Here is a 13,356-nt window from a genome sequence, read left to right as displayed (position 1 = left end):
CATATTTGCCCGCATATGTGACTCAAAAATAAAGGGTGGAAAGAAAACCAAGATGCAAAAATGGCCCAGGAAAAGAGAAGAAAAGACTAAGCCCCTTGCACAAGAAAAGCCTAGGTCAGGAGTGTCAAACTCACAGCCCATGGGCCAGGTGTGTCACGCACTGGCCACGCCCAGACCTGGTTTAGCAAAGGGGGGGGAGTCCAGATATGTCACATTATGCTGCTGTGACAACATGAATTTGACACCCCTGGTCTAGGCCATCCAGCAGATACAGCAGTAGCAGCCAGAGTTTTGAGTTATTTACCTAACCAGGACTGGTAAAAATGTGTTTGGCTCAAGGATAATGAGATTAATTAAAAGCAATTCAAACTATACCCTGTTGAGAATGGAAATGGAAAAGCCTGAATTAAGGACCTGAGAAATTAAGAACATTGTCCTACAGGAGTGGGGAGTGCTTAATAGGGCTTCTTAAAGCAGTCATTGAAAATCAGACATAACATTGGTCCATAAAGTTCACGATCTATACATGCTTCAAAATATGGGGAATAGAGAGGATGAGCTTAGGCTCTTAGCACAGTAAGTCAAAGAGGATTCAACAAGCATAATAAAGACCTGGTAGGATGGTTCTCATGACCAGAATGCATCAATTTTAAAAGTGCATGCAAAACCTGGGCATTACCCAAAAAAGTGGGTTGTTTTTCTGTTGGAAAACTGCACAGAACCTCACTACCCAATCATAACAGGGATATTTAAATAAGGACTTTCCAATAAGCAGTTCAGGGTAATAAAGGAAAATGTTTGGAAAGCACTGAATTAAAGGATACAGTGTGTGAAAGATTCAGACACAAGAGGAAGAGAAAGTAGCCATTGCCACTCATTCATTTATGCAAGATGGTACCCTGTTTTCCCGAAAATAAGACCTCCCCGGATAATAAGCCCAATCTTGCTTTTGAGCGCATGCGTTAAAATAATCCCTCCCCTGAAAATAAGCCCTCCCAAAAAATATTGCAACACAGCAGCAGCAATGAGGTGACCACGCTCGCCCCTCCTGCACCTCAAAAATAATAAGTCCTCCCTGAAAATTAGGCAAAGTGCTTATTTCGGGGGTCAAAGAAAATAGGTCCCTGTCTTATTTTCGGGAAAACATGGTAACAGCCAGGCATAAGGCTTTCATTGCAAAAGGTGGTTTATTATTCAACTAGACACAAAATGTACTGATCGCCAATACTAAACATGGTGATTTTTTATTTGTGTCCATTTTAAAACATATACCTCTCAAAAGAATGTATTTTTCTTTGTTACAGTAACACAATTTCCTATAGGTTTTAGTTTTGAGCCTTGAACTCTAGTTATTGTTTTCTCCATCTCAACAGTAAGTTCACCTCTCCTACTTTCAACTCCTTGATTTATTACATTAATACTTTACCTCTGTGGAGATTCTCAGTCATGAAGTTCATAGTTGTCTGAAAAGTTCCTTGAGGAAGACATTTCACCTCTTATCTAAGACGTTTTGTCGGGACAATAGAAGGAGTTATCTGGTCATTAGTATTCTCCCAGAGAGCTCTTGAGGGCACTTGGGAATCACTAGATAAACAGATAAACTCCCAAGTGGCCTCAAGAGCTCTCAGGGAGAATGCTAATGAACAGATGACTACAAAGCAATATGACCCTTCCCCACCCCATCCTGTCAGAACTAATCCTTCCATTGCCCCCATCATCCTGCCAGAACCAATAAAGCTTCTTGGATAAGAGGTGAAAGGTCTTCCTCAAAGAAAAAACATTCCGGTTGCTTTTTGGAAAAAGCATTTTTCAGACAATTATGATCTGTATGACTGAGAATCTCCATAGATGTAAAGTATTAATGTGATAAATCAAGGAGAACAGGGGAGGTGAAGAACTTACTGTTGAGATGGAGAAAACAATAACTAGAGTTCAAGGCTCAAAAACTAAAATCTGTAGGAAATTGCACTGAGACTTTACTGTTTTTTATTGTTTTACAGCTCAATTCTGACACTTTTTGAAATACTAATTTCTCTTTTCCCCTTGATATGGTCTTTAAGGGCAGCCCCCTGTAGAGTGTCTTATAATAAAAATGACATGGTAATTCCTCCTCTCCCTCCCCCCGCCCCCCATTTCTTCTGTCCCAGGTCAGTCTTGTGGATATTTCACACAGAGAGCACATCCAAATAAAGTAATTCTACTTTATTGTAATGTTACATTAATAGAATCTTGCAAATCTCAAAGTACATTTGTCTCTTTTCCTTCACACACCCCCTTCACCTTTACAGCCCAAGAAACAGAGCAATGATGGTGAGCTTTTTTCTTATGGCTTGCCACAATTGTGTGTGTGCGTGCTATTGTTTGCGCACACGAGCCCACACCAATTCAACCCTCCCCACCCACCTGTGCATTCACGCACAACCCCACCCCCCATTCATGCACACATGACCCCTCCCCAGGCTCAAGAGGCTTTGCTGAAGCCCGCGAAGGGCAAAAAACGGCTGCCCCTGGCCCTCCGAAAAGCCAAAAATCAGCTGATGGCTGGCATGCCAGCAAATATGGCTCGGCATGTCACATGTGGCAAGCATGCCATAGGTTCGCCACAGAGGTGAGTTCCTACCAGTTCGCACCTATTCGGTAGAACCAGTTCATCAAATCTACCGAACCAGTTAGAATAGGTTCCACCAGTGGACCAGGAAAGCAGGCCACACCCACAGAAGAGGTTCCAAAATTTTTTGAAACCCACCACTCGTTCACCATCATGGAACTACAGGGAGTCCTTTGTGGGAAGTTTGTCATCCATGTTCCTTCTGCAAATTAAGCTGCCTGAACTTACCATTCCCCTAGCAGGGGCACTTCCCTTTCTCCCAAGGGCATTCCCACATACTGTTTACAGCCTAGGACCTCTAAGGCTCTGTAATCAGCTGGACTAATTACAGCTTCCCCACTTCCATCTTCTCTATTCAGATCCACAGTTACAAAACAATCTCTCATCAATCCATGGAATGTCTTCTTAGGCTCACAATTTCTATGGGCTTTTGTGTTTTCTGGTTTTCTTCTTTTCTTCTCTGCCAGTCTGGCATTCCCATGAGCAGCATCCCTTTTTAAATGCAATAGCTCTTCTCAGTTGCCAACTCTCAATTGACCCCATGTCATTTTTCTCACTTCCCACTTCTCTCATTCCAGAGAGGTACTAATTTACAAAGGCATAATTGCAAACTTTTGGAGGGGAAGAACAATGAAACAAGTCATTGTGGCTGCACAGAAAATGAAAAAGTGTAAATGCAAAAAGATATCAGAAAAAAGCAAGAATTGAAGAAATTCTAAAAGATTAAAGTTCACAGGGAGATAAAGCTGGCAAAGAATCCCAAGAAAAAGCTAAAAGGGCATCTTCATGTTCAAAAGAAAAGGAAAAATAATCAGGATACTAGCTGCTCAGTGAAGATGGGTACAAAGAAAATACAAAACTATTCACCATTTTGATACAACAAAAAAGTATACAGTATATTCAGAACTCTTTGCTTTGTCAATTCTGTTATGCTGCAATCTGATTCTACAGTTTTGAAATTCATTTTTTTTCTCAATCTACCTTCAGTATCCCATACAGAATTTTATAAATGTTTGTAAATGTTTTAAAAAGGAAAAAACTGAAATATCACATTGGCATAAGTATTCAGACCTTCACTCAGTACTTTGTTGAAGCACATTTGGTAGCAATTACAGCCTTGAGTCTTTTTGGGGATGATGCAACAAGCTTTGCACACATGGATTGCAAGACTTTCTGCCATTCCTCCTTGCAAATCCTCTCAAGCTCAGTCAGGTTGGATGGCAACCGTCTGTGATCAGCCATTTTCAGGTCCTTTCAGAGACGTTCAATAGTGTTCAGGTCAAGGCTTTGGGCCACTCTAGGACATTCACAGAGTTGTCCCTAAGCCATTCCTTTGTTGTCTTGGCTATGTCCTTAGGATCATTGTCATGTTGGAAAATAAACCTTTGGCCCAGTCTGAGGTCCTGACCACTGTGGAACAGGTTTGAAGATATCCCTGTACGTTCCATTCAGTTTTCCATCAACCTTAACCAGTCTCCCAGATTCTGCTGCTGAAAACACCTCCACAGCATGATGCTGCCATCACCATGTTTCACTGTTGGGATGATATTGGGCAGGTGATCAGAGGTTTCCTCCAGACATAATGTTTAGAATTGAGGTCAAACAGTTCAATCATGGCTTCATCAGACCGGAGATTCTTGTTCCTTGTAATCTGAGTCCTTCAGGTGCTTTTTTGCAAACTCCAAGTGGATTTTCATGTATTTTGCACTGAGGAGAGGCTTCCATTTAGCCACTTTGCCATAAAGCCCAGACTGGTGGATGGCTGCCACGATGGTTGTCCTTCTAGAAGTCTTTCCCATCTCCACAAAGAATATCTAAAGCTCAATCAGAGTGACCATTGGGTTCTTGGTCACCTCTCTTACTAAGGACCTTCTCCCCTGATTGCTCAGTTTGACCAGGTGACCAGCACTTGGAAGAGTCCTGGTTGTGCCAAACTTCTTTCATTTGAGAACTATAGTGGCCACTGTGCTCTTATGAACCTTCAGTGCAGCAGAAATTTTATTGTAGCCTTCCCTCAGAACTGTGCTTTGCAATAATCCTGTCTCTGAGCTCTGCAGGCAGTTCCTTTGACCTCATGGCTTTCACTCTGCTACATTAAGCATTTTCAGCTGTGAGACCTTCTTTAGAAAGGTGTGTGCCTTTCCAAATCATGTCCAATCAAAATATCAAGGTCAACTCCAATCAAGTTGTAGAAACATGTCAGCAATGATCAAGAGAAATGAGAAGCACCTGAGCTAAATTTCAAGTGTTGTTGCAAAGGGTCTGAATATGCCAATGTGTTATTTGTTTTTTTTCTTTTTAATAAATTTACAGACATTTCTAAAATTCTGTTTTCTTTTTGTCATTACGGGGTGAATGTAGACTGAGGGGGGGAAAAGAATGTCAACAACTGGAGAATCAGGCTGCAGCATACCAAAATTGACAAAAGTGAAGGCGTTCTGAATACTTTCTGAATGTCCTGTATACCCCATCACAGCTCCTCCGGAACTAATTGAGCTAGCTACTGAACTGTCCAGCCTTTATATGTTCCCTTTGAGAAGTCTGGAATAGTGAAATGGCAGATGACTGATGAGAAAGCAAATACTAGTAGTTCTCGTTTAGTGACAATTGAGACTAGCAATTTAGTAGTTAAGCAAAGTAGTCACTAAGTGAAACATCATATTTTTATGATAGCTGATACCTGATATTGCCTGGATATTTATTTATAGGGGGGAAATGTCCAGACCATACATAATTTCTAAAGTTGGATTTTCCCCCTTACTAGAGGAGCCCCCTTATGGAGTACTGTGAAACCTTTGCCATGGCAACTCCATTGCGCTGTACAGTAGAAGCCATTTTACAACAGTACAGTAGAATCGGGCTTTTGAGTACATGTGCTTAAATAAGCCCTCCCCTGAAAATAAGCCCTCCCCAAAATATTGCAACACAGCAGCAGCCATGAGTGACCATGCCTGCCGCCTCCTGCACCTCAAAAACAAGACCTCCCCAAAAATAAGGCCAAGTGCTTATTTGAGGGTCAAAAGAAAATAAGACTATCTTATTTCAGGGAAACACTGTAGATTTCCATTTTTCTTTGCTTTGCAGACCTACAATGGTTGCAAATGCAAGGACCAGTCACAAAGTTATTTTTACAACACCATTCTAACTGAACAGTCGTTAAACACTAACAAAGCAGTTGCTAAATAAGGACAATCTGTATCACCTATCATCAAAAAGTGAAGAAAAAGTAGATTCGCAATTAAAAGCCAGTCAATGTAACATAGGTGTCTATGAAAATTCCAGAATACAATGCAGATCTTTTATGATATAGTCTCTTAAGTTTGAAAGCAATGCAGTAATAACCAGGAGTCAACATAGATTTGTCGCACTAAGTTCTCCGATTTTGATTAGGGAATTTCATTCATACATCATGGGAATCCTGTAAATATAATGTCTTTATCAAAACCTCAGTTGACTAAGGCAAATAATAAGCACTATTTATTACGTGCTTGTTTTAAAATATTTTGAAAGAAGTTCATTTCAATCAATGAATTAACTGATGTTTGTTGTGTCCAGCTATGTGACTTTCACCAGCTTGCCCTGGAGGAAATAACTGATTTGAAAGTATGTTCTTTTAAAAACAAAACCTAAGTTTAGTTTCTCTTGACATTCCTTTCAATTAGATTACTTTAAGGAAAAAAGAAGAATGTTGTGAGTGCTGGAATAAAAAGAAATTGTTTCTATGGAGTTTTTATAGTGGGAGTTTTCAAAAGTTTTAAAACATAATCTCTTTGGGCAATTTGTCTGAAAGTTGGTTGGTAGCATCATGGATAATTGCAACACTAAATATGTTTGTGAGCCTAGGGTGAAAAATAATGGGCTGGACTTCCCTTTTTTTTCCCATGGCATAACGCTTTAAAAATTGTTCCAACAAAATATGGAATTTGGGAATAGTTCAGTTGCTTACATTTTGTTCTGCAATCATCTCAGTATACTCCAGTAGAATATCCCTAGTAAAGATTTTTTTTAAAATACATTTTCCATTTCAGGCATAGCCTGACATATTGTAGTATAGTGTGACATTATTTCTGATTCCATTCTATTACTCACCTACCAATTTCTGCACTGTCTCTTTTAATTTAAGTTAACACTTCACAATGACAAAGCCATCTTGAGGATTATCTAAAGTTAACATTGCAGGGTGACATCATCTTTTACACAACCCTATAAATTGTGTAAAAAAGAAAAGCTCCTGAAGCGAAAAACTGAACCCTTGAATCTACACTCCAGTTTTCGAATCAACAAGATAGCTATCCCCAGAGCTAGACATTAGATTTTAACTAACCAAAGCTACATTCAACAAGCAGTGCTGATAGTCCCAGGTATGATCACAATTGAGCCTAAAATTTATGTTGCTAAGTGAAACATTTGAGTTTGCCCCATTTAGACCTTTCGTGCCATAGTTGTTAAGTAAACTACCATAGTTGTTAAATTAGTCAAACTGTTGTTAAGTAAATCTGGCTTCCCCATTGACTTTGCTTGTCAGGGGAATACATGACCTTGGGACCAAGGCAATGGTCATAAGTATGAACCAATTGCCAAGCATTGAATTTTGATCACATGATCATGGGGATGCTACAACGGGTTGTAACTGAGAAAACTGGTCATAAGCTACTTTTTTCAGTGCCATTGCAACTTTGAATGGCACTAAACTGTTGTAGGTCAGGATTACCTATAGTTTAAAAAAGGTAACAGTATCCTTCTAGTACAGCAATATAATTATAAAGGAGCACTATAATTGAGAAACAAAACACATGAATTAGGTATATAAAATAGATTTTTGGGGGATTTCAGGCCTCATATAAACCAAGGCTAGCATTTCACCAGCAAGCTAATATGTACATATTAGGTTGCCTTCACACCCAAAAAAGTAATTGACACATTATATTTTTAAGCCTGTATCTTGGTAACATCGTTCTTTTAACCCTTCCCGGGGCAGTAACAGTACATCAACCTGAAGCATTTAGTCTTCAGAGACAGGCTCCAAAGAGTTCAACCTCAAATCATAGTAGCAGGAAGTCAAATCATAACAGCTGCCTGGATCCTAACACATTTTTGGTTATAGCTTGATGATGGTAACAGACAGAAGGCTGGCAATGATCTAGTTTTTAGTTTCTAATTTATACAGAATTCCTACAATTGGACTTCTCTTACAGAACAGAGTGGAAACTTGTTACATGCCTTACATAAAGGGTTATATAAAATTAGTTTCAGATTATGTTACTTTCCACTTGGCCTCTCTTGAATTTCAGTAATTGTGATTTAACTTTGGGTTTACCCAGCAAGTAAATATTGTTAGGGCTATTAGTAGCAATACTGATTCCAATTCTAACATCTCATTTGGCGTTGGTACCAAATTTTCAATGCTGTATGATGGGTTATGTAAAAAGTCTTTTGCCATGTGATTTTGAACAGTGTTGAAAATGCAAGAGCAAGGGAAGTTTCTTTGAGAGTCAGAAACTGAGCCAGCACTGGGTTTTTTTTAAAAAAGTTAATGCAATAATAGAACCACAAGAATGTGCCCTTTCAATGAATAAGAGGCCTCACATTGCTCAGTGAAATAGAAAAATATGAGCTAGAATGTGATAATCTAAGATTGTTAATGAAAAGCTTATTGTAGGGGAGTTGTGTTAGTTTTAAAACACTGGACCCACTTTTGCAAACTAATCTTATAGAGAGACAAGTCAAAGAATAGCCAGAGATTAGCAAAGTTTCAAAGAGCTTTTAGGAAACCCATTGTAAAGTGAAAGAGCAACACAAGGAAAGTATTATTAAAGCAGAAATTTGTCAATGGACCTAACTTCTAACTTAAAATTTTGGAATGTATTTAAAAATTTGTCCTGAGATTAAGCAAATGTACTATTAAAAATAATCAAGGGATAATTTTCATTTTCTAGCTACTATGAGTTCTAATTGATCCCACACTATGCATTTTAATAAATACATGCTTATTTTAAAGTATACTAGATAAAAAATAGATATAATCATGATTTTGACAGAAAATAGTTGAACTGTCTTAGGCAGTGTCTGCGTATATGCCCAAAATTCATGTCAATCCCTTAAAACTGAACTTCCATTTCATTTTAAAGCACTTTGTAACATCACTTAGTATGTGATTCATCACCAGATCTAGATTTATTTTGTACACTAAGGCAGGGGTCCTCAGCTCCCAGTCCACTACCAGGCTAGGAACCAAACACACAAGACAGGGGCTAGTGCATGGGGGTATGCACACGCAGGTCAACTTGCAGTTGAGCAGCGTGTGTGTACCCTTGCGCTCCAGCCCACTGCTTGTGTGGGTTGAGCTGCGTGTGAGCATGCGTGTCAGCCTGTCACTCATGTGGCCTGGATCCCCTTCCAGCCCCAGCCAGGCTGTCAGGACGAAAAGGTTGGGGACCGTTGCACTAAGGTGCTAACTAAATGAAACAATTGTTCATCAGCATAGCAGTTCTAATTTTATTTTCAAAAATAGTTCAATACTTAATGCAAAGATTTAAAATTAAAAAGAATGATTAGTGAAAATGTAATTTAAGAAACAAAGTGTATGTTTGAGGTTATAAGAAAGTCCGAGACAAAGGGTCTTCCAGGAATAATTTGAAATAGGCTCTACGGGACAGAAAGAGAAAATCAAGATTGAGCAGTGATTTTGTCATGTGACTATGTGGCAGTTTGGTGTGTGTGTGTGTATGTTCAGATCTTACTTATCTCAAAAACTCTTGGTGGGCTGGAATATGAATGGCAAATTATCTAGATGCATAAAAACAATTACGGCAGGAATAAGTGGAAACAAGATGGGAAATTTCCTACTTCACGCTAAATCCCCAAGACTGCCTAGAGAATCCCAGATTTTTTGCAATTTAGGAAACTAAAAATATATGCAGGAAGAAAGCAACAACTTGACTTTTTAACTAATTCAGAAACTCTAGGCTATCTAAGACTTGAAATTTTAGTAGAACAACACTTCTTTATTGCATCTACAATGATGTTTTAGAAGTTGGAAACCCCTGGAAAGATTTCTCACCATCAAAAGCCCTATTAAGCTGTCAGTGGGTAGTGATGGCTGTTTTATTTAGAGAAAAATTATAATTTGACATAGTCATGGCACAATTATGTAGATTTTGCATCTTATGTTAAGAATCCTGTTATTCAGAGAGAGGGAGGGAAGACAGCAGATAACATGACATTGAAAGATGGCAGCTTAATAAGTTGTTGGCTAGTGAATAGGGAAGTTAGTTGACTAGAATATAATGAATACTGATAACAGCGTTCAAAAAAGTTTTTAATAACCAAACAACTATTAAAGTTAATTGAAATATTTATAATACTATTCAGTAATTGCACAGTAGTTCCAATATACAATCAAGAAGATGCAAAGAACACAACACTTAACTTGAAAAAAAAACCTATTGCACTGACCATTTAAAATAATTTCAGTTTTTTAAATTCCACACTATCAATGTTTTATAAACATTTACAACACATCAGTAAATACCAAGTTCTATCTGCAGTGCAGCATAAAGGGGCTGAAGGGAATCTCCAGCCACCAAAACAGATGTTCAATGCCCATGTATGGCACCCACGATGCTAGAGACAGTTATTTCCATTATTTGCCAGTATTTCTACAACACGTAGTATGTACTCCTTGTTTAGTAATGATTAGTAGTTCTCTGGTTGCATGCCTTTGGACTGTGACCCGTTGCATCAAAGCTATTTTGTGGTACTCTATTCTGGGGCTCCAGCATTGTCTCTGGCAAGGGGCCCTCCCTCTCAATGGCCAGTTAAATAATCTTGAGTGGAGTCAGAAGCAAAAGAATCAGCATCTTCATTGTCAGAATCCTCACTGCTATCATCAGCAGTTGGCTCCCCTGTCAATGCTATTCGAGCATAGTCGTCCGTGTCTATGGATTTACAGAAATGGATGGCATACTTTAGTTTCTCTTCTAGAACCTGTTTGCAAGAATACCTAGGAAGCTTCAGCAGAAAAAAGCATGTGTAGGACTCAGGAAGAAAATGGTCTGGAGGATTGTATTTATCCAGAACCTGTGAGGGGAGAAGAAGAAAAAACAATTTCACTCAATGCCATTTGCATAGCACAAAATTTAAAGTGTTCACCTATCCATGCTTATAGAAAAAAAAGGCTTATTTCTAGCAAAGAGGTTCAGAGTCCTGTTCCTAAAAAAAGGGCCCACTGAAGGTAGTTGTCACCTGCTTTTGCTTTCCCCTCAAATAACAACTAATTTTGAAGCTGTGTCTCATTATCCACGTGAGACACAGCTTACTATCCACATAATAGTAATTTAATGGCAGAAACATTGTGCAAAGGAGATATGCAAGGGTGGGATTCTACAGGTTTGGCCCAGTTCGGGCGAAGCAGGCGCAAAGCGAACCTGTTGTTAAACCAGTAGGATGCTACACCCGGAGATATGTATATGTTTCACTGTTCCAGCAGCCATGCAAGTTTTAGTTAAGTATTTTGCACATTTTGGACTAGTGCTTGTGACTACCAATTACATATGAGGAGCCCTCTTGATTTGACCATTGGGTTGTTATGGTTAGTGCTTTGTGCCACTGGAACGCCATCAATGTGTTTTACAGTGAAACCTCAATTTTGCATGAATTTGGGGAAGTAATGTCAAAGCCGAACATCCATTAAATTCAAATTTGCATAATGAAGTAACTAACATAATTTGCAGCAATTTATGCCATTTATCTAATTACACAAATGACATAAATGATGTAAATGATGTCAATTATATTAATTACTTCAATTGTTAGGGATTCTTGGGGAAAAAAGAATTTATTGGGGGGGGGAGGCAAACTAGAATTCTATTTGTTGCATCTGAACACTGCTGAATGGGTGTCTGTAAATTAAAGTTTCACCATCTTTCCACAGAATATTTTAAAAATGTTCTTGTTGAAGAATATTAAATCTTTTCCTACCCACATCATCTCACAATTTGTTATGGGCTGATTTAAGCCACGAACATTTAAATATACCATCATTAAGTATTTCGTTTTAATCTCCTGAAAATAAACAACTGTTTCTCATTCAAAGTACATCACTATTCAGCAGAATAATTATGGGATCAAGAAAATTTAACTTTCCATCAGTGACAAATATATATATATATAAATCCCCGGTATGCCCAAATATGGGAGGAAGATCACTACTTCCATTCTCTGTCCTTCGGCTCGTCACAAGACCATCCAGGCAGAAACCCAATATTTTACTGTTGCCTTTTGTTACATTTTGTTACAACAAAACTGGAGGCTAAAACATATGAAGAAAAGGCAACAGTAAAAAATTGGGTTTCTGTCGTGATGGACTCTTGTGACGAGCCGATTGACAGATATGGAAGCAGTTAGCTTCCTCCCATAATTGGGGCATACCAGGGGTTGTGACACTATGTATGTATGTATGTATGTATGTATGTATGTATGTTGTTATATTTGTGCTGATAAATAAATAATTTGTGCTGATAAATAAATAAATATTTATTTATCAGCACAAATATAACAAATGTAACAAAAAGGCAACAGTAAAAAAAAATATTGGGTTCTGTCTGGATGGTCTCTTGTGACGAGCCGAAGGACAGAGAATGGAAGTAGTGATCTTCCTCCCATATTTTGGCATACCGGGGGTTGTAAAATATCTATATCTATATCTATATATCTATATATCTATATCTATATCTATATCTATATCTATATATCTATATACTATATATCTATATACTATATATCTATATATCTAATATCTATATCTTATTATATATCTATATATCATATGCATATGCATATGCTATACATACATACATACATACATACATACATACACATACAATACATACATACATACATACATACCACACCACACACACACACACACACAATGCATTACTTTCGGAACCATTCTGTTTATATCCAAACAACAACAACATAGGAATCCTGGCCAAAGAAACACCTTCAAAGAAACACCTAACAAGAACAAGTATTTTGCTCTAAATACTTTCTTTCAATACATTTACTACATTGCATGAGATAAGGGGACTTTGCTATCTTGAAGCTCTCGAAGTCTTACCTGGATGACAAAGTCCCTGCCTCTGAAATCTGCAATTGTTCTTGGAAGTCTCGTCCTACCCCATACAAAGCGCAAAAACAGAGATCGTTCTGTGTTGGAGAAGGATTCCATCACCTCCCAAAACCACTGAATGAGAGAACGCTGGGTTCAATCCCTTTGTATGTAGCTACAGATTTCAAAAGATGGAGAGGAATATCTGGACTCCCACACACCTGAAAGGAGAAAAAAAAGAAACTGCTTTAGTTTAGCTTTTATTCTCACGAGAGCTTCAAATAGAGTTCTTCATAGGAATATATTTTTAAAATGCTACTATTAGAGATTTCTGAATTCTAAGGGGCACTTTGATATATGATGTTCTTTGCATATTTTTTGTTCTTTTGCTTTGTTCCATTGTGTGAGTGTTAATTATCTCTCAACAGTTATAAAAATTCAGATCCAATGTTTGGAACCAGAGAACAAAAAAATCTATTATAACCTAGCCACCAAATCCCAAAATAGTTCTGCACAATAAAACTACAGGAGAAAGGCAAATAAAAGACAGCTGATTAAAATAATCATGAGAGTCGTATCTCTGACTCATGTACAAGAAAAAGACAGAAAAGAGAATGTGGGCACACATAACAGAGAC

At 38.1% G+C, this 13,356-nt stretch overlaps 1 protein-coding gene across 1 annotated transcript in view; it reads right to left on the bottom strand.

Annotated features, from left to right (window-relative positions):
• Nucleotides 1-9,908: 9,908 nt before the first annotated feature.
• The window catches only part of HERC2 (HECT and RLD domain containing E3 ubiquitin protein ligase 2), a 140,606-nt gene continuing 137,158 nt past the window's right edge, over nucleotides 9,909-13,356 (bottom strand). The window contains 3 exon segments of the mRNA XM_032226699.1: nucleotides 9,909-10,687; nucleotides 12,729-12,868; nucleotides 12,871-12,940. Of these exon segments, the coding sequence (XP_032082590.1) occupies nucleotides 10,415-10,687; nucleotides 12,729-12,868; nucleotides 12,871-12,940 (483 nt within the window). The 3' untranslated portion in view covers nucleotides 9,909-10,414.

The sequence above is a fragment of the Thamnophis elegans genome, chromosome 11, assembly GCF_009769535.1.
Source record: "Thamnophis elegans isolate rThaEle1 chromosome 11, rThaEle1.pri, whole genome shotgun sequence".
In the NCBI taxonomy this organism is placed as follows: domain Eukaryota; kingdom Metazoa; phylum Chordata; class Lepidosauria; order Squamata; family Colubridae; genus Thamnophis; species Thamnophis elegans.
Note: the sequence above shows the minus strand (reverse complement) of the source record. Positions and strands in the feature narration are given on the sequence as shown.